This window comes from Brassica oleracea, chromosome C3 (genome assembly GCF_000695525.1).
Source record: "Brassica oleracea var. oleracea cultivar TO1000 chromosome C3, BOL, whole genome shotgun sequence".
Lineage (NCBI taxonomy): Eukaryota > Viridiplantae > Streptophyta > Magnoliopsida > Brassicales > Brassicaceae > Brassica > Brassica oleracea.
In genome coordinates this window covers 13,985,764-14,009,086 of record NC_027750.1, presented here as the reverse complement: position 1 = coordinate 14,009,086, position 23,323 = coordinate 13,985,764, and the positions used below count along the sequence as shown (strand labels likewise).

At 39.0% G+C, this 23,323-nt stretch overlaps 4 protein-coding genes across 5 annotated transcripts; 1 reads left to right on the top strand and 3 right to left on the bottom strand.

Annotated features, from left to right (window-relative positions):
• Positions 1 to 5,998: 5,998 nt before the first annotated feature.
• On the bottom strand, positions 5,999 to 6,587 carry LOC106333350 (arabinogalactan peptide 23). The gene has a single exon (XM_013771803.1). It carries the CDS (start codon positions 6,352 to 6,354, stop codon positions 6,169 to 6,171), a length of 186 nt encoding a protein of 61 aa, XP_013627257.1. The 5' UTR covers positions 6,355 to 6,587; the 3' UTR covers positions 5,999 to 6,168.
• A 7,906-nt stretch (positions 6,588 to 14,493) lies between these two features.
• On the bottom strand, positions 14,494 to 17,182 carry LOC106335728 (zinc finger CCCH domain-containing protein 30-like). 2 transcript variants are annotated; one of them, XM_013774325.1, is made up of 2 exons: positions 16,923 to 17,182; positions 14,494 to 16,523 (listed from the first exon to the last, which is right to left on the bottom strand). In XM_013774325.1, exon 2 carries the CDS (start codon positions 16,423 to 16,425, stop codon positions 14,641 to 14,643), a length of 1,785 nt encoding a protein of 594 aa, XP_013629779.1. In that variant the 5' UTR covers positions 16,426 to 16,523; positions 16,923 to 17,182; the 3' UTR covers positions 14,494 to 14,640. The 2 variants fall into 2 exon arrangements, with proteins under 2 accessions (XP_013629779.1, XP_013629778.1); XM_013774324.1 differs by having other exon boundaries at positions 14,494 to 16,520.
• Positions 17,183 to 18,863: 1,681 nt separating this feature from the next.
• On the top strand, positions 18,864 to 20,600 carry LOC106335906 (40S ribosomal protein S2-2-like). Its single transcript, XM_013774584.1, has 2 exons — positions 18,864 to 19,624; positions 20,218 to 20,600. Exons 1-2 carry the CDS (start codon positions 18,941 to 18,943, stop codon positions 20,380 to 20,382), a joined length of 849 nt encoding a protein of 282 aa, XP_013630038.1. The 5' UTR covers positions 18,864 to 18,940; the 3' UTR covers positions 20,383 to 20,600.
• A 1,856-nt stretch (positions 20,601 to 22,456) lies between these two features.
• On the bottom strand, positions 22,457 to 23,151 carry LOC106329931 (the record flags this gene model as incomplete). Its single annotated transcript, XM_013768528.1, has 3 exons — positions 22,457 to 22,581; positions 22,704 to 22,770; positions 22,898 to 23,151. Coding segments are annotated over 3 exons (330 nt in total), but the record flags the coding sequence as incomplete, so codon positions are not given.
• Between the last annotated feature and the right edge of the window lie 172 nt (positions 23,152 to 23,323).

Sequence of the window (23,323 nt, the reverse complement as noted above, 5' to 3'; positions counted from 1 at the left end):
GGAGGAAAAATAGGAGAGAAATAGGAGGAGAGAGAAAATGAGAAATGGAAAATAGAAAAAGTGTATAGTTATAATTCTATTCTATGTTTTGTAAATAGAATAGAATAAAACAAAGTCTTAATATAGCTGTAAATATTCAATTTTATAAATATAAGTTAGTTTTACAAAATTCGAAACATATCATATACAAAAAAAATCTATGTTTTTATAAGTAATTAAAAAATTCGAATAAGTAATTTTTAAACTTATAAAATCAATTAAAAATGAGAGGTGAAAGTGAACAAAGGTAAAATAGCAATTATTATATAAATATCATGTTAGTTGTTATGGGTATAAACTTAGTTTCGGTCTGTTTTATGTATATGTGATCAAAATTCCTTATTTTTATTTGATTCTCAATAAAATTGTACCACTCTAGTTTTATTTATATTTTACTTTTAAAATAAAATGCATTAATTAAAGTAAGAACATCAATCTTTTATATGCAATGAAAAAAACTAAAACATCATTTTTGTATATGGAGAGAGTATAAATTTATATGAGTATATGAGTATTTTCTAAAACGTGTCTATTAATATAAAATAATGACCAAAATTTTTTACAACTAAGAATATATATTTTAAATACGTGTTATAAAGAAGATCGAAGTCATATGCAGAATCTTAATTTTTTGATCTGGATCGTTTGTATATTCCTAAACTTGGTTTTATACATTTTTATAGCATCTTGGTTTGACTGAAATCTTCTATAGTATCCACCGTATTATATAGTCAGTCTATGATAGATACAGGCCTGGATAGATATTATATTTTGAAGGCTTAAGAAATAGAAAATTATTTAGTAAATACATATAAAACCAATATTAAAGAAAAAAAATGGGGAGAAAAATAAAGAAAAAATGGGTAACCAGAAAGAAAGAAAAAAATCTGAGAAAATGTAATTGGGTCCCATGAATGGTATTTGAACCCCACATAAAAACATGCACTTGAAAGCTCACAGATCTCCCAAACCCTAACAGTAACTCTTCATTGAATCATGCAATCGCAAACCTCTTTACTCTACCATTAAAGTCAGTCATATGCTCAGAGATTTAATGGCTATTGTTTTTTTTTTTTTTGGTAAAAATGTAAAGATATTATTACCGAGTTTTAAGTTTTTGACAGAATTACAGAGGTTAACGAAAAACAGAGAAACGAAAATAAAATTCTAAACAAAAACTCAATCTAGTAAAAGCGGACAAACATACACAACAACCAAAACCGCTATCCCGAGGCTCGACCAAGTCCGCACAACAGCTTGCCGCAAAAGAATGAGCCAAGTTCAACCGAGAGTCGGGACCCCAACAATTTTGGTCTCCCCGATGATCCGCTGTTAAAGATAATGGCCCATCCGAAAACAGCTCGCCGAGGCTTTATAGCACAAGCCAACAAAGACATGCAGCATCAGCAGAGGCCAAGCACACCCACCGTAACCAAAACTGAGCATTTATTTATCCCGAAGACAGCCTGTACACGATGCCGCTCCGAGCAAAACAGGGCTGCATCCTCCGTACTCCCCACACCGAGCCCAACCTGCACACAAATGTCACGCACACCACCACAAGAGCTCAAACAAACCCAAGTGATGCTGGGATGTGAACGAAGACCGAGCGTTAGGAAGTGGAACCACCACTCGCCCGTCGTCGCCGAGAACCGACGAACCGAATTTGGAGACGCTAGAGCCAAACTTGCCACAGCAAGAACGGGATATGAAAACAGGGCACAAATCATCCGGAACAAGGACCGCGAAGAGGAAGGCCGATGGTGAGGAAATAATGCGAGAGGCCACTCAAGCGGCATAGACGACCGCTCTTTAAACCTCCGACAGGACCTACGCGAGCCGGCCACAGAGCTCAAACACCACCACCTACGTGCTGAAGCTCACAAACTCGCCACCGTGGTAGAGAAACCCACCAGCGCACACCACGCTAAGGAGGAGAACACTCAGGTCCAAGAACCGACGAGAGACACCCTCCGGAGCCAAGTGACCCCTTGAGCCAGAACAGTGGACCGTCGAGGCCTTGGAGAGCACCGCGACGCTCCTCCTCCCGGACAGAGAAAGCAGGACGAGATCTGAGAGAGAAAATCGATCTCCAACCATGCCCCAAAAAGCCGACTGCAACCACCACCCACCGCTTAACCTTCTCGCCATCGTTCCAGAGTAGCTGAAAGACCACCGGATCTAAACCCCTCTGCAGCGGAGCTCTCCCCGGAGCCAAACCCTAGCCCAGACCGACGCACATATCGAAGAGGAACGAGATAGGTAGAGCGGCAGCAAAGCGAGAGAAAGGATCTAAAAGGATGGACCTCCGGTCACCGGAACGCGCCGCCACGCGCCGTCCGAGCCGGGGGAATCGGATCTCCACTAAGTCGCCTTCAAGAGATAAGGTGGAGAGAGAAAGTCGCGTCCTTCTCCTTTAATGGCTATTGTTGACGGGACTATATCTCTTACTTTTTTTTTGAACAATTCAGCCCTATCTCTCACTTTCTTACCTTCACATCCATTTCTTGGATTCAACTCCTCCACTTTTTACACCCAAAAAAAAAACTTCTCCACTCTGATACAGATATATGAAGTTCCCCTTTTATTATTTTTCTCAAAAAAATTGGTCAATTGTCTTGCGAGATGAGATAAAGATAACATCTACAAAAACTGTATATAACCATAAACTAAGTACAAATTTGTGTGGCTATAGTTTTTGTAACCATAAACAGTTATGCCATAACAACATGGTGATTGCCACGAGCGAGACGCTACGAAACAAATATAGTTATACGTAGCTATTGGTCAAATAGCTAGGAATGGTTATAAAAAGTTTTTATTGTAGTCATAAAATATATAAGATGAGAAAAATAGTCTAGAATTTGAGAGACAAGCATATATATCTTCTCCTTTTCGTTGTATGTGACTTTACAATGTTCAGCTATGTAGAAGGACCGTACTTCAAAGTAATACATGGTGAAAGATATTTTATTTTATGTTGAGGAAAACAGAAAAAAAAAAGAGAGAGGAAACCCAAAACTAAAAGCTTTATAACAAATGCAAGTGGAGTTAAAACAACAGAAGACCTCACCGTCCTCTTTGATCAGTATTACTCTCCATCACTTTATCGAAGTTACCAAACATATATCATTATTATTTTTATACAATCACACGGTATGATCTTCATTCATTACACACTACAAAGAGGAAATGATTATCAGAAACCAAGGTTCCATGGTTTTTGAATTGAGGAAAGGATTATTAGAGTAAATGATAATTTAAATTCTACATCGGATAATAACTAAGACCAAATAAAAGTCTAATTAATATATATCTGGTACAATTTCATTTAATATGAGGTCTTTGGAGACTAACCGATTCAAAAACGAATTGGTGAGTGCTTAGGCTAAAACGTATAATATCATACTAAGTGAAGAATTAGAATACTATCGAAGCACCATGGCCTAGTAGTCAAGGTTTAAAGACTTCTGCACCAGATGTGAGGTTCGATTCTTAGAGGATGTAATTTTTGTAGATTAAAGGATGCAAGCTTATCAGAGATTTTAGAGTACTGCAGGCAGAGCTGTTGTTTTTGTAATTGTGTATTATGAGAGAGCATATCCATCGAAGATATTGTACATGTAGAACCGTCTGTCGATCCGGGTGTTACGAGGAAAGCTCCGTCATAAAATTGTCGTGAAGTTATTCATCAATATCACATATGTTGCAGCTAGTTTATCGTCATTTGTAATGAGATTGTATAATGATATATCCAATGTTAAAAAGTTAAGAATTAGATATCTATTGACATACATTTGGCTCTAGTAGAACGTCAGACACATGAGGACATATGATTTGTCACAACAAATAATATGAATATATATTACTCATTTCTTGTTGAATTTTTTTTTATAGAGTTTTCATGTATATTAAAAATATTATAAAATACTTACAATTAATTAGTTTATTTATTTTATTACACAGTTTCCAATAAATATTAACTAGTAAAATTTAATCAGTTTTAATATTTTTAATAAAATTTTAAAATTGTACAATTCATTAAAATAAAAGTATTTTGTAGAACAAGAAAAAGTATCTAAATAATTATTTTCAGAAATAAAAGGAGTACTACTATATACAAAGAGAAGTAAAAAGACATGATTCAGGGAGTAACATTTATATTTAGGCGGTGACAACAACAACATACGAAGTGAATGGGCTCTCTCGACTCTGTGTATGTATGTGAAATGTCAGTAAAAATACAAACACATACAAAGTGTAATGTGTATTATTATATAGCCTTTGGAAGGTCTAAGCTTCTGGTGGCTTGTAATTATCATTATTGTCTGAAACTGATATGGGTCGTGTTTCTTATAAATGGACCACCAATTATGATTATTCCTATATACGCATATAAATGTATAATATAAAATATAGTGAAAGCAACTTTTAAGATGATGGTTTAACAATGTGGGGAACTTTCTCTACATTATGTGATATGTCCCCCGCCCTCTTGTCAATTTCTTTCTTTTTGAAACAAACAAAATTCAAAGAAGGAAACACAAACTCTTATAATGATTTTAAATATATATATATTATAACCCTCGTGCATCGAATATGAGCCAGGTATACATACATTTATGAACACTTTTATTGCTAGAAATATGCATTTTTAGGTACTTTAAAACCCGGTTTTGTAATAGTACGCTAAGCTATGTGTGTTGAATCTTGATTATTGGCATATTTGTTGGGTCCCTCCTAGATGGAGAGAACCAAGTGGGCATGAGACATAATAATAATTCTCATGATCCTTTGCATTCTAGACTCACAATAATAGAGTTTAGTGAGAGAGACAAAAGAGAGAAAGAAGAGAGAAGGAGAAAACTCGTAAGGTGATTTCAAGACTGGATTTGGAGGGTCAAACGGATCCTGATCGGGCTGATATTTTGTGGGAAGCTTCTTCAGTCAGTGGGTTAGAGGTTCACCGAAGGGATTTGGATTTCAACGGTTGGATCTTCTGTTGTCTGGGTTTTCTTGAAGCTGGTCGCCATAGTTCTTCAGCAGAGCAGTCTTGGGTGTTTGGTAAATCCAACTGTGAGATCTTCTCTTTTTGAGCTGAAATTTGGCAGAGGTATTGTCGACTTGTTTATCTTGGATTTGTACGGTTGGATTAGTTTCTGGAAGCCGGAATCTTTGTGAGCTGAGGTCGTTTGGTTGCTGCCGGTTTTGAAGCTTTGTGTTGCTCTCTTGTTGTTGTTGTTTGTGTTGGAGATAGCTATTTGTAGCTAGACTCTCTGTTCTGTTCAGGCTGTTGAACAGGGAGGACGTGGTTGTACTCATACCATTTATATAGTGGATTTTTGAGTGGACTACGGTCCCGTGGTTTTTCCTTCTCACATCGAGGAGGTTTTCCACGTAAAAAATTTTGTGTCTCATTTAGTTATCGCAACTTTGATATCTTGCCATCGTCGAAGTATTTTCCTCACAGGTTCGCACAAGGTCAGGGGAACACGACCATTAGTATTTCCGCTGCGCCGTGTGACTTTCCCCAACAATATTACCCATGATGAATTTCCTTTCTTTTGAAATAATGTAGTTCCGTTGATGTTTTGTTTGCATACAGTTTTAGAAAGAAAAAAAAAATAATGGTACCTTAGAGCTTGGTTATCGGTAGGGTTTCTTAAAAAACTTTTTTTTTGTTTTTTTAGTCTGAAAAAAAAATTAAAAACGAACCAATCGCGGATCGCCACGTGTCAGTGGGACTCGCGAACAGTACAAAAAAACCCTCCACAAGCGATCTTTATTTCACCATTTGTGAGACCGATTAATCTCCTATTTGTGAAGCCTACACCTTTAAAACATACTAAAAACCCCTTTAAAAGCCTCCGTTAATGGTGGTCTTATATATGGCGTATAAAATGTAGTCAAATCAGATTATGGTAATGAAGATAAGGAAAATATATGGAAATGCTAAAAAGGAAGAGAAGAACACATTATATATTTTTATAATCATGTATTACATAAAAATTGTCTGATCATAATCAAATTATTTCGTCTTCCGTCTTATTCACTTTGCCTACACGTACAAAACCGTGAGATAGTATAAATTGATAGAAACATCAATTGTTTTTTTTTGTATAACCTTATTTAGTTTAAGTAGTAGGTGAAGAGAGACACAAGGGAAGCTCCAACCAAAGAGCCAAGAGCCGGTACGGCTACGGAGGCTCCACTTGCGGCGGGTCCTGGTGCCGGAGCTCCAACATCTGTGGCCATGACGGTGGTCATAGAAGCAGCAGCGAAAAGAACTCCACAGGCAATCGTCTTCATCTCCATTTCTAGTTGAGACCTGAAAGGTTTTTTTTCTTTTTTTAGTGGTAGTTTTGTTGCTTTTTTTTGTTTCTTGCAGGTCTGAAGAGAATTAGATGCTGATCAAGGGGATTTATACGGGAGGTAGTTAAGTTATTTTTCGGGATGTTTATTTTAAGTACCCATTTCTAACAAACTTATTTAGAAATTACATCAATAATGTAATGTAAGTATACTGACAGCCGTTGAATTTGTGTTCCATTTTGTGGCTTTTGAGTTATTTAAGCGTTTACATCGATATTTTTACCGGGTCAAAAGTATACACTACGAGAAAACATCAAGGATTCTGAGGGAAAAAATCGTTGGAATGTCGTCGGAATATCGTTATTCCGACGAAATTCCGACGAAACACGTCGTCGGAAATAATTCCCCGGATTTTTTTTTTTCCTCTGAAATCCCTCGGAATTTTGCGACGGAATTCCGAGGAAATTCCGAGGATCCCTTGTTTGTCGGAAAAGTCCTCGGAATATACCGAGGTAGAACTTCGTCGGGATAATTCCTCGGAAGTTCATCGATCGATGCGTGTTTGGACATATATACATCGATCGATAGGAGTATACCGACGGACTTTTTCCTCGGTTTATTCCGAGGAACTGTTCCCTCGGTATATTCCGAGGGATCCGTTCCTCGGAATTTTCCGAGGGATTTGTCCCTCGGAAAATTCCGAGGGAAATGTCCCTCGCTATATTTTAAAAAAAAAACGGATCGATCGATGCGTTTTTGTTCAAAAACGCATCGATCGATTATGGTCTTTATTGGACTTCAGAGCTGTTGAACTTCTGGGAAACGATTGGCACATGGGTTTATAGATCTTCTCAGGCAAAGGAGTCACTTATCCGGAGCCCAGTACTGAGATATGCGACACGCCTCATTGGCTCATTGCTATACGGGACAACCACAGCCGCATCAGTCACGCAATGGGAGTTGTGCCTCCTGTACCAAGGTGTGAGGCATTTGCTACCGGCATTTGGAAACTCTACATTCCCACCTGCTACTGCCTTCAACATGGGAGCGGTGCTGGCCGCAAACTTAGCAGGATACAAGGGGAAAGTAACCAAATCCAAGAGCAATGCATGTGGATTTGGTGCAGTGATTACTCGGATCCTTAGACATGTGGGTGTAGACTGCAAGAACCAGGAGGTAGCACTGGACAGATCGAACAACATTGCTTGGAACTACCTGGATGTCATTTCTCTAGTAAGTAAGGAGTTCATAGCTGGTCCCCACTCGAGGATCGATCGGGATGGTCCTTACGTCTACGTATTCCAGGACCGAGCGAAGAAAACACTCTACTGCCACCTACCTCAGATCGGTCTCACTTCTCTACTTTCAGAGGCTGCAGTTGAGTTCCTACCCCCTGCTACCGCACTAGTAGACAAGCCATCCTTCTTCACGCCAAAATATCAGACCAAAGGCAAGGGCGTGGTTGATGAAGAAGGAGAAGATGAGGCTGCACAAGCCATTCCAGATGATTCACAACCCCATCAGCTACTCCCATCAGACTCCAGCCAGTACAAGCTGCAAGAGCTTCCACCGAACGCCACTTCGCGCCAGCAACAACATTGGAGAGATCAGAGCATAAAGACAAACAACGACATGCTACACAAGATCTGGGCTGCCATTTCACGTATCAGGCCGTGTCGTTGCCAAAAGGATGATGTAGTTCATCGGGACAACTCTCCATCCAGCTCTGGTTCGGGTTCGAGTGGTACACACAGGGTAAGAAAGAGGTCCAAGAGACCCAATGATGCGGAACATCTGGAGCAGGAGACGAGGAGTAGGAGCTATCACCGGCTATTTTATTTTCTTTTCTATTCTAACGTTTTATGGTCTTATTTTCTGTTAATTTTGAACTGAGTTTTTTTTTGGGTTTCTTAATTATGAGTTTGTATTTCTTTTACATGGTTTCTTCGTTTTATTTGGTTGTGTTCTGAGTAGTTTTTAATTCGTATTCAGCTTTGCCTTGCTAGATAAACCAAATAACTATTATTCGAGGAAAGAGGTTATATCAAGTGTTCCTCGGAATTTCCTCGGTATTTCTTTAAAAAAAATAAAAAAAATCAATGATATTCTGTTTCCGAGTCATCATCACTAGATGAATCTGAATCTGGATCTTGGTGAAACTCTCCAATTACTGGTTCATCCTCTACGTGAACGACGGCTTCCTCTCCAAAGTCGGTTAAATCGACTACAAGGCCAACTCCAGCTAAATTTTCTGCTGCACTACAGTTGCCGGATGTGCTTGGTTGTAGTGGGTCTTCCAGCTCAGAACTTCCCTGAACTCGGCCTCTCGGGTTGAGTCTTGTAACAGTAACCCATGGATCATCTCTGTTCCTTACCCGGGGGTACTTGATATAACAAACCTGTAACATTTAGAAAAATTATAAATTAATACACATGATGATGAATCATTCTGAATAATTAACATTTAATTACCTGATCGGCCTGGGAAGCAAGAATGAAAGGATCATAATATTGCAGCTTTCGCCTCGAATTTACTGATGTAACACCAAATGCATCTGTTCTCACACCTCGATCTGGGGTGTTGTCGTGCCAATCACAATAGAAAACAGTACAGCGCAATCCAACCATGCCCAAATACTTGATTTCCAAAATCTCATGTATGTGTCCGTAGTATACATCATCTCCTGATGCAGAACAAACGCCATCATCATAAGTCGTACTCGAACGTCTCCTCTTCTGAGTTGTGAATGCATATCCTCGAGTACAAAATCTCGGATATGACTTCACAACAAAGTTTGGTCCAACGACCATCTCACGTATCCAATCGTCAAATGTTTCACCTCTGGCCAAACCAGCAGACACCTATTAATAGCACATATATATATATGTTATATCAATAAATGTGAATTAGTATAAATATGTGATAAAATATATTTTAATTTGTTTAAAGCACTCACATAAGTAAACATCCATCCAGTAAATTCTCTCTGCTTCATTTCTTCTAGTTCGTCCTCTGTGGCGTATCTATACTCGAACCGCTTTTCTGCCATGAAAATCCTGTATATGATGACAATAATGTAATTAATTAAGATTTAAATTTCAACTTGTTAAAATAAAAATTTGTAAGCTCATTTATTTACCTCTCATATTGAAGAACGTCTTCGCAGTTGGTGAGCAAATATGTTTGCAAATTACTGCGCTCCTGCTCAGTAAGTCGACGGTCCTTTGGTTTTCCGCTAAGTCGTCCAACGTCTGTGAAAATGTCTGGAACCGTAACATGATATGTTGCCCGTTCGCCTCTATCATCATGCCGAGCAGGTCTTCTGTTTTTGGTCTGAACTTCTGCTGGAAAGTAGTACTCGGCAAAGTTTGAAGTTTCTTCATTGATCATCTGTGCGACTATAGAACCTTCCACCCTACTTAAATTTTTCACCATCTTCTTCAAATGGAACATATACCGCTCATACAGATACATCCATCTATACTGCACAGGACCACCAAGTTCCAATTCTCTTGCCAGGTGAATAACAAGATGCTCCATAACATCAAAAAATGAGGGAGGAAATATCTTCTCAAGGTTGCACTGAATCACGGCTATGTTAGTCTTCAAATTTTCAATACCTTCAAGAGTCACTGATCTCGTGCATAAATCGCGGAAGAAACCACTTATCCCTGCAATTGCTTCATGAACATTTTGTGGTAATAGTTCCTTGAAGGCGAACGGAAGGAGGCGCTGCATCATTACATGGCAATCGTGGTTTTTCAAGCCAGTAAACTTTCCTTCCTTTCTGTCGATACAGTTACGCAAATTTGATGCGTAACCGTCTGGAAATTCCACATCGTTTGAAATCCAATCAAAGAACGCATCTTTTCCCTCTGCATCAAGTCGGTATATGGGAAAAGGAGCCCTACCATTTTCATCAACATGAAGTTCTGAACGAGCACATATATCGACTAAATCCAGTCTTGACTTCAAATTATCCTTTGTTTTACCTTGAACATTAAGGATCGTGTTCATGAGATTGTCAAAAAAGTTCTTCTCAATATGCATGACATCTAAATTATGCCTTAGCAGATGATCCTCCCAGTATGGCAGATCCCAGAAAATACTTTTTTTGTGCCAGTTATGTAGTTCTCCAACAGCATCTACCGGAAAACGCTCATGTCCACCGACTTCTGGCGTCCTTTCTGCACCAAAATCTCTTAGTTGTATCTTCAAATCTTTCCCACAAATTTCCGGAGGTGGACTGTCAAACACCCTCTTGTTCTTCGTAAACAAATTCCTACTCCTACGATATGGATGATCAGGTGGTAGGAATCTCCTGTGACAGTCAAACCAACACGTTTTCCTTCCGTGTTTTAGTTGGAAAGCATCAGTGTTATCTTGACAATATGGACATGATATCCTTCCATGCGTTGTCCATCCAGACAACATATCATATGCTGGAAAATCACTTATTGTCCACATTAGTACTGTCCGCATTTGAAAGTTTTCTTTACACGAAACATCGTATGTTTCAGCACCTTGAGCCCATAGTTGTTGCAACTCATATATTAGTGGCTGAAGAAACACATCAAGTGATCTCTTAGGATGCTCTGGTCCGGGAACGAGAATCGAGAGAAACAAAAACTCTCGTCGCAAGCACAAGTTTGGGGGGAGGTTGTATGGTGTAAGAATGACGGGCCATAGAGAATATTGTCTTCCACTCTTGCCAAACGGACTGAAACCATCAGTACATAATCCAAGGTAGACATTTCTTCTTTCATACGCAAAGTCGGGATACTTTGATTGGAAATGCTTCCACGCTTTTGCATCTGAAGGATGTCTGATCTCACCATCTGTTGAGTGCTCCGCATGCCATCTCATTGGTTGCGCTGTGCGTTCAGACAGATACAACCTCTGCAACCTTTCCGTCAAAGGTAAATACCACATCCTTTTATATGGCACTGGAACTCTTCCACTCGTATCTTTATAATGAGGCTTTCCACAAAATTTGCATGTAACCCGCTGTTCATCCGCCCTCCAATAAATCATGCAGTTGTCGCTGCATACATCTATTACCTGATATGATAAACCAAGACCAGCTACGAGTTTCTGAACCTCGTAGTATGAACCAGGAGCTACATTATCCTCGGGTAGAATACCTTTTACAAAATCAGCAATCGCATCCACACAGTCTTCAGCCAAATTATAATCTGTTTTAATGCCCATCAATCTTGTAGCAGATGATAAAGCTGAATGAACATCTCTGCAACCTTCGTATAATGGTTGCTTTCCAGCATCCAACATATCATAAAATCTCCTAGCTTCTGCATTGGGTAAATCTTCCCCTCTAAAATGATCATTTACCATCTGCTCAGTACCTACACCATAATCTACATCCGTTCTAATTGGTTCTTCTAATCTAACCGCTGGCTGAGGTTCACTAGTACTACCATGTTCATAATCAGTTTCCCCATGATGATACCAAATTTTGTAACTTCGTGTAAACCCACTCAAATATAGATGAGTCCAAACATCCGACTCTTTAATAACCTTTCTATTTTTACAATTAGAGCAAGGATATCTTAACATACCTGTTTTTGCTTCCGGTTGTCGGTGAACTAACCCCATGAATTCAGTTATACCTCGTTGGTATTCTTCCGTAAGCAATCTCGTATTCGGCTCCAAATGAGGTCGATCGATCCAAGAACGAAAATAATTTGAAGAAGACATATTTTTTATGAATCAAATTCGTGTGTAAATAGAGTAAGAGGGAGGATGAAGATATGAAGTGAATGAAGAGGAAGAGGAGTGCTTGTATTTATAGTTTAAATCCTGCCGACATACCGAAGAAATTCCGACGGAATTCCGACGGACAAAACTAGTTCGTCGGAATTTCCTCGGAATTTTGTAAAATCCCCCAACGGCTCTCCAACGGCTATAATATTTCCTCGGAATTCATCGGTTTTTTCCGAGGAACACAGTTTTCCTCGGAATTTCCTCGGAATATTCCGACGGACTGTAGTTTCCTCGGAATTCCGTCGGTATATTCCGAGGATTTCATTTTCTGTCGGAATGTCCGTCAGAATATCGCTGTTTTCTTGTAGTGATATTTCTAAGTTAGAAACTCTATTTAGTTTATTTACGAACTCTTAACCAAAATAAGGATACTTCTAATTTTTGAAAACGGCACTAAATAAAAATAAAATAATATATATAGCATACTATTAACCAAAATTATCATATTGGACAACTGAGAATTGAAAAGTTGTAAATTAGGATTTTAACGTTGTGCTATAATATTTTATATAGTTTATGTACATGTACTTATTTGTGTTCTGATTATATATCTTGTTTCAGTTATCGTAATAGAGGTATTGTGATGTAATAGAGGTATGTATTTGTAATAGAATGTGGATAACTATATATTTTTTGATAGGATATAAATATCCGAGAGCATTTTCAATTCCATCTCGCTATGTTGTTGTCCTTCCTCAGGCTGTTTTTTTTGGCATGCATAGAATGTGGAGAACTATGTTTTTTTTGGTTACTAATGGCTCCCAAATAGAAATCGCTTTATGCTAATTCTATACTAAAATATAAAAAATCTATAGTGGGAAAAGAACTTCACTTAATCCACATAATTTATTCGCATAAGATTTGAAAAACTAATCATGTTTTACGTGGGAAAGTTTGAGTGGAACAGAGCGGGTCTTGTGGGTAGTGTCCAAGCTTTGGATGTTATGGTTTCGATATTCCACCTACGGAAACTAAGTCACATGGTTCTGTTCATCACGGCTGCGGAGACGTCTACATGAATACCTGGGAGAGGGTCTGTCGGTGCTGCACTTCTCACCCAGAGGTTATGTCGGTGTAATTAATAGATCCGGATTTAACTTTTTATTTTTCAAAAAAAAAAGTTTGAGTGGAATTTATCTTGGTCTTTTAAATTAGTTTGAATGTTTTACAAGGATCGCATGGATCTTGTAAGGTCCAGTGTCTATCGCATGGATCTTGTAAGGTCCAGTGTCTTCGTTACGTTTTCTCATCTAATGACCTCTCTAAAGAGAGAGCCCACTAAGCAACATAGTTTTTGTATGTTCAAATGGTTAAAAAGGGAAGAAGGAATGAATTAGCTTCTGTTTAAGCTTCTTTTGATGAATACATTCTCAAAAGCATAAAATAGTTAAAAAAAATTATATATAAAATAGTTTTGCTGTTATCTCGAATGAGATACTCCGTATAAGTTTTGTGCTTTGTGTTTCGGTAAATCTAATATTGATGGAAAAATGAAAGGTGATAACGAAAATTACTTAGGAACAAACATATGCACCGAAAATCGATCACTGAAAGGTGCCGACTATCAACTATTTTATTCTCTTCCCAAATCTATTTGCTCTCTTAAACATCACAATACGCGCAATGTCAAAATGAAAGGTGAACAGAAAGAAAATAAACACGATCGTAGTGCTACTAATACTAGACTTGGTTTACTTGTTTCTGATCAAATAACTAATGATAAGAAAGCGTTCAAAGAGAGAAGCCACGTGAGCTCGGTAAATAGATTAAAAATTAATCAGGTCTAGATAATGTATTAACAGATGACAAGAACTTACTTAAAAGAGATTTATTATAAAAAGAAGATTAAAGATTAAATAAATACAAAAGGGAAAGAGAGAAGCTAAAGATTAAAGATTGCAGAATTTCGGTTGCGACTGTATGTATGTATGCTATAGCGATAATATTTTAGGTGGAAAAGTTATTCACTCTGACTTCAGCTATTACTAATCCAATCAGGTGAAAATGTTTTAATTCTTTATCGCTCGTTACTGTTTAAAAAATGTTCTATTTTTTCCTCCTGCTCTATAAGTAGAGTAATAGAAACGTTGGACCGTGTTTGACTTTTTCCTGTTCTCTATTACACTATTTATTTTTTAGTTTTTCCACTCATTCCCTCTTTAATTATTTACTCCAAGTTACGCTAATTCTAACCAACCAAACCCGTTCATTTCAGGGTTCCATCATAACAAATGCAATGATAATAATCATGATAGATAATTTGAGAAAGATATTCAGAAAAAAAAAATGAAAATACGAGAAAAAAAAACTCATAAGCATTTTTCTTGTTTTGTTCCCTTTAACTTAAATGAAAACAAATAAAACAAAAAACAATGAAAACTTCAACCTCTTTTCTTCCTTGTTACCCTTTTACAACCACCACCTGAGAAAAGAGGTTATTACATCTACCACAAAGAGAGACAGACCAAGACCATTAAAAAAAATGTGCTTCACTGGTCTATAGCCTCTCAGTTATGCTGAGGTATGAGCTGATCGAGCTGCATTTGCTCAATCCAAGCTTCAAGCCCAGCATTGTCAGTTACTACTTCAACCGTTGCTGGCTTCTTTGAGTTCTCTTTGGCCTCATTTGGAGTAGACTCCTTCACTAATGACTGCACCCATGACACATCAGGCTCATCATCATCTCCATCAAACGATGAAGATGATCTCAACTTACCAAGTGCCTCCTCTGAGCTCATCCCCCAATCCGGTTCACCATTTGAAGAACCCCACCACGAGCTGTTGTTAACCGGTGAACCAACAACAGGACTTGTGTTTGTTCTAAGCTCCCTGGAGCTAAGGCTACGGAACCGATGTTGCTGCTGCTGAGCCAACATGGAAACACGAGAACTCATTGGCGAGATTGGCTCAACCACGTTCCGAGGCGACATTCTTCCTCCTCCTGAAAACAACGAGTGATCCACGCTCTTTGGTGAAGACAACATGCTCTGCTGCTGCTGCTGATGTTGCTGGAACTGGTTGAAGACAGCTGACTTGTGTGTCGGCGAGAAAACAGCCGAGTCAGTAAACCTAGGAGATGAAGAAGAGCCGCCTTCAGGTGAGAAAAGATCATCAAGATTCGAATGAGGCAATGACTTCATCCGACCAGACCAACTTAATGAGTTTGAAAACTCGTTGAGGAGCTGCTCCTGCTCGTAATCCGACAACACATCCTGATGAACATCTCTCGCATTGAGAGAAGCTCTCAGCCTGCTCGACTGTAGATTGCTTCCAGGCAAATGCAAAGCAGGAACATTCGGATGCGGCCAAGACATAGCTGACGATGATGGTGAGAGAGGAGACATGGGACTTAACCCCGCTGCAAAATCACCACCCGACCGAGGGGAATGAACAGCCGAACCGGTGGATGAGTACAACGGTCGAAGCTCATCAGGCGTATGGGCGAAGAAACAAACGCGACGAGCGCATCCCGTTCCATCTTTGCAAAGACGCGTACGGTACTGAGCTGGATGAAGCCAGCACTCAAACACGCCGTGCGCGTACTCGCACATGTCTCCTCGTCTACAATCTCCTCTCTTGAAATCCGGACAGGGGACACAGCTGTAGTGAAACTTCCTCGGGTCTCTCCTCCTCGCGTTTTCACCCGGGTGGACAAAAGGACACTCAGTCCAGTCATGAGAGTAGGCACGAGAGCAAGGCCTGACTTTGAAAGAATACATTCTGAACTCATCAGTAGCGTAGATACAGTTCTTGATATCCGGCAAAGACGAATCAAGAACAGGATACTCTTTCTTTAACTCAGTAGGAGAAGAACGAGAAGCAGATGAGGAGAGAAGCAGCTCCTGAAGCATCAGCTTCACACCTTCAAGCTTAGGAGGAACAACAATAACATCACCAGCTCGTTGACCATCACCATCCAAAGCATTCAAGTCAGCTCCAGCTCCGAGAAGCAGCTTAACCACTTGCACAGCATTCACAGCTCCACCAGAGGCGGCGCAGTGTAGCGCGGTGGTCTGATCGTTCCCGCAAGCTCGGTTCACGTTAGTCAAAGGGAGAATAGCCTTGATCACATCAACGCTTCCGTAAGTAGCAGCGACCATCAACGGAGTCCTCAGATCGTTGACCATGATGGATTTAGAGCCTTTTTGACGACCGTACCAGAGACCAGGCTCGTCTACACAAGAAGGGTCTCTGTCGATAGATAGCCTTACGCCTTCCACATCGTTGTTTGCTGCTAGCTCGAGGAGGCTCGCGAAGGTATCCTCTGTCTCGACTCGCAAGTGGTTCATCATAACGAGATTATTCTCTTTTGAAAAGATGTTGAATGGCACGATCTGGTTTAATGGGTCTTATCCACAGGACATAGTTCCATCTGGAGAATCTGATTCTGCTTCATCATCATCATCAAAAAGGATCAAACTTTCAGTCAGAAAAGATCACTCATATATATATATATATATATATAAAAACTAATAAAGAGAGAATCTTTCTCTATTGATTTCCAGAAACTAGACAAATCTCAGCGTAAAGTCATTTCAGACAAGAAGGGTAGGTTCTGTCCTAAGAGATTCCCAAAAGCAAACCGTTTTGTTTTCCTTTCTTAAAACCAGTAAGTCAAAGAGGTTTCAAAGAAGAATCAGGCAAGAGGGTTTTGTAATAACGCTAGTTCCAAAAATAGAACAAGGAAACATATATAATCAGAATTTTCATCGGAACAAAAGTCAAATAGGCTAAATACAGAAGAAGAAGAAGAATAATACATAAATGGATCTATGTTGCATGTACGTACACAGAGATTACTTGGAAGATGAAAGTCAATCTTGCCGGAGACTTTGATGGTTTCGGTTTATAAGTAGATCTAGAGAAGAAGGGGGTGTTACTGTACAACTGAGCACAAAGAGGATGAAAACATTATCTTCCCGGGGGAAAAAAGAAAGAATCGGTGAAAGTGTTTAGAGAGAAGAAGAAGAAGAAGACGACGAAGAATAGAGCTTGTTCTTCTGCCAACGCTCAGATCTCACTAGAAAAATAAAAATATTTATTTCCTGAGAAAACATTTTTGACATTAATTTATAAACTTCCCTATCCAATACGGGAAGGCTACTGCTTTAAAGGGTAAACTCGTCAGTTAAAAATCCAAATGCTGACTTGGCAGAGTATTATTGGCTAGATTTGGAAGTGGATACGCATGTATCAGGCCTTGTCTCTTATTACTCAAAATCTGCACTAATTCCTTTTCTTAAAGTATAAGGAATTAGCAATCTGCTGTGTCGAGTTACATCGTATTAAAGCCTATTTTGATACACTTGCAACTAGCAAGGGGGTATACAAAAACAAAACCAAAAGTCTAAACCAAACCGACTCAAAAAGTAAAATATGAACCAAATTAGATTCGACATAAATACCTGAACGAGTTTATTTATACGGCATCTCAAGTTTTAGTTCTTATTCGAGTCTGAACGGATATTTAATAAAAACAGGTGTGTGGTTTATAAGCCAGACAATGATGTTACCTTTCCCATCTTATATGAGACTAATTAGAGAACTATGGTTACTCATTAGCACCATGAATCCATGATGATCCAGTGAGAGAATCTAGTGAAGCTTTACTAGTTACTCTTCATGAGCGTAACCCCACTTGTTTTTGGCACAGACTAAGCCTTTTGTGTGTACAAGTGTCAGTAATGGTGGGAGTAGGACCAGGATTGGGACCATAACCACTAGTTCACACAAACCTTCCTTTCACTACAAAATGACCGGCTTTGAGCCTACAAGAGTGTGCTTGAACCTACTGTAAAGAGAGAAGAAGCAATTGCTGACATATAATACACACAGGCAATAGAATTTAAGAGGTTATAAACATTTTAAGATAATAGTAATTTTTTGATGATTTTTTTTTGTCAACAATTTTTAATGATTTAGACGTACAACCTATTTATATATATTTTTAAAAATATTTTGGAATCAAAACAAAATGTTTCAGTATATTTTGTCATCTATACATAATGAGTGTGATTGATTATTTTTAGAGTAAATGAGAAGAAATAAATAGATGAAAAAGAAAAAAAAGAATAAAAAGGAGAAAGAGCAATATTGAGAGCAAATGTGTTTACTCTAATGTATATGTAAAAATAAGATGTGTTTTAATTGTTGACAAAAAAATATGCTTTCATTTTTCTCCATTTGAATAGTAACTAGAAAAATAAGTAAAAACATGTTCCATTTGAATAATAATCAGAAAAATAAGTAAAAACATGGTTTTTTCTTTAACATGTTTTATTTGATTGTAACTTTTTTGAGTAACCAAGGATAAATAGTTTTTCTCTTTAAATTTTCACTATAAAAATGACATCCATTCACACTCAGTAGGTGTAAATAGCTTTTACAAAGATGAAAAGACACGAGACGTAGATTATGTTCCATTGGTAGTTTTTTTTTTGGCTTTCTTCACACTCTAAAAATGACATCCAATCACACTGTTTGCTATTTTATCTTTTCTCTCGTCTTTCTTCATACTTCATAGGCAGCTCTTTTCAATTCCATTGGCTGCTTTTTCAACTTTCAACTGACACCAAGTTTTGAATATTTTAGAAACCAGGCCGAGGACTTTATTGGGCTAATAAAGCCCATTAAACTTAACTCTGCTATTTGGGCCACCAAACAAACCTTGACAAGGCCTATCAGAAACCCTAACTCATTTTCTACCATCTGAACAATATATAATCACACTTTCGCCGCAAGCTAGGGCTTCCCTCTCCCTCTCATCGCAGCTTACTCCAAACTCTCGCAACACTCTCCGACTCGAAAATGGCTGAACGTGGAGGAGAACGCGGCGCCGAGCGAGGTGGAGACCGTGGCGGTTTCGGAAGTGGATTCGGAGGCCGTGCCGGTGGAAGAGGCGGTCCAAGAGGACGTGGTGGAAGACGCGGAGGCCGTCCCACCGAGGAGGAGAAGTGGACGCCAGTGACCAAGCTCGGCCGTCTCGTTCAGAGCGGTAAAATCCAGAAGCTAGAGCAGATCTACCTCCACTCGCTCCCAGTCAAGGAGTACCAGATCATCGATCTCCTCGTCGGTCCGACTCTCAAAGACGAGGTGATGAAGATCATGCCGGTTCAGAAACAGACCAGAGCCGGTCAGAGGACGAGGTTCAAGGCCTTTGTTGTTGTCGGAGACACGAATGGTCACGTGGGTTTGGGTGTGAAATGCTCCAAGGAGGTGGCTACTGCTATCAGAGGTGGGATTATATTGGCGAAGCTGTCTGTGATTCCGGTGAGGAGAGGTTACTGGGGGAACAAGATTGGGAAGCCTCATACGGTTCCTTGTAAGGTTACGGGGAAGTGTGGTTCCGTTACGGTGAGGATGGTTCCTGCTCCCAGAGGTGCTGGTATTGTGGCTGCTAGGGTTCCTAAGAAGGTGCTTCAGTTCGCTGGGATTGATGATGTTTTCACTTCTTCCCGGGGATCTACTAAGACTCTTGGAAACTTCGTCAAGGTTTGATCTTTCTTCTGTTAGATATGAAAGTTGTTTCCTTTTGATTGTTGCTTGTGAATTGCTCTGAAATGTCAATTACATTGCTTAAGTTGAACTCTTTCTGTAACTGTTTAGTCTGTTTCTCATGATTTGTCTGTTTGTATATTTAATCATAAGATTTAGAGGCACTTAGACTTGATCAGTCTGAACATGATCAATCCGGATAGAGATTTGAGTACAGTATAAGCTCAGTTTGTAGCTTTTTACATCAGTTCACTTGTACGTAGATGTCTTTAACAGACAGATTTAACTGTTTTTTATTTGAGTGTGTAATTGCTTTGTTGTATTGGGTTTTTAGTAATCCATTGATTAGTCTGTACATCATGTCCTTTTTTTTTCGCTTTGATGCCATTTGTTTGGTTGTATTCTTTAGTAAATGATGTATTGAGCTGACTTATTCAGTTTGATATCTACTCGCAAGCTTTGCAGTCGTTTCTGACTTATTCAGTTTGCTCATCATCATCAATCTTGATAAAGATTTGAATACAGTATAGAACCTCAGTTTGTACATATTTGCATTCAATGGTTTAATCCTGTGCATTATGACGTTGCAGGCTACATTCGACTGCCTCCAGAAGACTTACGGATTCCTGACACCAGAGTTCTGGAAAGAGACGAGTTTTAAAAAATCCCCGTATCAAGAGTACACAGATCTGTTGGCCGAAAAGGGAACTGCAACTTCGAAAGCCATCACCGAGGCCGAAGACCAAGCCTCCTAAATAACAAGAATGTCCTCCCTTTTCTTTTTGGATTATACTTTCATGAGTTTATTATGCTTATGCTCGAACCTTTGCTATTATTAGTATATGTTGCTGGATTGCATCTTCTGTTTTCATCTCTTCTCAAACTTTTACTTCTTCTCAGTTTTTAAATTATGGATTGTAATGTTCTAGTTTTTTTGCCTCGAGTCTAATCCAGTATTTTGCTTCTTTCTGTACATTCTTAGGTTTATTCTATTGATAATCCAAAAGGATTGTCAAATGGTTCTATATATTTATCATATATTGTTCGAAACACACAAGAAGTAGTAGTGGAAAAGAAGCTAAAACAAGTCAACAAAGTTCGACATTTATCAAGATGGTCTAATCTTCTATTTTCAGCGGAAGCAGGAATTAGCAGGCTCGGTAACGACATTAGCCATAGATAGATGGAATGAAGCTTAACTAATAGAGTTGTAAAGCTTGAAGAAGGAATTTAGTATTTCTACTACCAAGATGGCTCAAACCCCAGTGATGAAAACTCTGCTCTAGTACACTATATTCAGGTACTTCTTGTCTCAGATTTATATTGGCCTTTTGAAGTATTCTTTTGTTGGCTTACTGAAACTTCGGTTACTGTGAATAGGTTCATAGAGATGACTTTGCCATGAATATTAAGCTTCAGATATTTGGTCTCGTTAGCCATGTTCCACCAACTTAGAACGGTCGAGCTATATTCAGGACATAGCCAAAATTCAGCATGCAGCTGGTGCTTTTACATCACTGCACTTACTCAGAGGTATATATTTTTGCTCTCTCATTTCCTAGTATATTCCATCTAATCACGCTTTTCTGCAACTTAGGAACGACTCTAGCATTTATGGGGTACAGCTCATTATGCAGTCATCAGTCGAGGTAACCAAACCATCTCTATCAGTTCGAGTTTCTGTAATAACCTGTAATGCTCTTGTCTGTAACTGCCTCGGTTTTAAACAGGGTCCTGTACATATTGATTGGAGGGTGGAGTCCTGTACATATTGATTGGAGGGTGGAGTCTTTATTGAAGAGCTTTGAGAGTAAACTTAGCGAGATAAGTGATGAGGAATTCAAGGTGAGATGTGTAAACCAGTTGGTTCAAGTAATCTAGCTATACAATATGATCCTTTTAAACTGACATGAGTTACCCTTTCTCAAGAGAAATGTAACAGCTTTGATAGACATGAAGCTTGGAAAACCCAAAGAACTTGAAGGAGGAATCTCGGTTTTACTAGCTAGAGATTCAAAGTGGAATACTGAAATTCAACCGTAAAGAGGCAGAGGTACAGAACCAGCTTCCTCCTATCTTATAAACTAAGACAACCGCCTTGAATAACTAAATCACTTGTAGGATTAGTTCAAGTGAGTATGAAGTTGTGGGGGAGTAACTAATTGATGAGAGAATGGGGTTAAACGTGTGGACAGGTTGCGGCACTAAGGTAGCTTCAGAAGCAGGAGTTAATAGATTTCTTCGAGGAATACATCAAGATTGGAGCAGCACGGAAGAAATCGTTGAGCATAAGAGTATATGGGAGTCAGCATTTGAAAGAAAAGGCAAGCGATGAAAATGAAGTCCCTTCACCATCTGTTGAAATCGAAGACATTGTGGGTTTCAGAAACTCCCAGCCTCTTCACAGGTCGTTCAGGGGATGCGGACAACTCAGACTCTGAGGACTTAATCTCATTTCATTATACAGAAGAAAACTATTGCCTTTTTTTTTTTCCTTTATCATGTCTGGTTGTAAGACCTTAATTTGACATCAATTGCTAGAAAGAGAGTTTCATAAAAGCCAAGAGTAAACTTTGATGACTAAAGATCTCTGCCTTTGTCGACAAAAGCAGAGATTAGGAAGAACAAAGACGGTAGTTTTATATATTGTCAATGGAGACTTTATGATTACGAAAGAAAGCACATTCTTTAAGTTCATGAACTGAGATGGGATGATGGCAGAGGTAATGACTATAGTAAGCCACCTCTCTCAGTTCATGGAAGTGCTTAAGTATTCCATACTTATGTTTAGACCATATATATGTATATAATATATGTATTATGTCCGTTATAGCTTTTAGTTTAGTAACCAGTCTCAGCAGGATGAACTCATACCGTGTATAAACAGAAGGTCGTCGGAGGAGGAGGATAAAGTGTGACCTGCCTCAAGCACTAGTTTAGTTTCGTCATGCAGTCTACATAGAAAACAGGGAAGAGCTTCATTAGAAGATAGTACCAGTCATCATTCTCCAGCAACGATTTTGTTATATATATATATATATGCATTTGAGTATGTAATTATCCACCAGATTTGTACCTTGTAAATAAAGGGGTGATGCTTTCCTCCTGCTCCAGACCTCTTCACATAACCAATCTTCACCAGCCTGCATCAAGAATCCATGTCTTAGCTTCCAAAAAAAGAGGAACTTGTTTGATGGAATCCTGTGAAAAGTTCGTGCTTTTGTGTTGTGTTTGAGCGTGAAAACAGTGAGAGAGGCAGAGTATGTTTACATTCTGAGAGCTTTGCTTGTATCTGCGTTATCTCCAAGCACCTGACGGATTTTAAGTTCAGAAGAGGCGCTGGTGTCAAGAAACTCCATGATCTTTCCAGCTTTACGTCTAATGGAACTCGACCTGTGGCTCTCTTTCTTCTTTGAATCTCTGTGCGGTTTCTCACAGCTCGCTGCTATGATCCTGCTTTCCGTGCTTGAAACCTCGTTGGAGCCTGTAGACAAGCAAGACTCCTCCTTGGAGAGATCATCAATCTCTCGATTCTTCGAATGAGTTACCAACTTGGAATCAACAGAGCTGTAAACCACATTGGTGCGGCGTTTTCTAGCAATCTATATAGCATAGCAATCGAATCAAAATCCTAAACGTAATTTGTTCCTAGCACACATCCCTCATCGCAAACCAGCGTAGAATAATCCAACACCT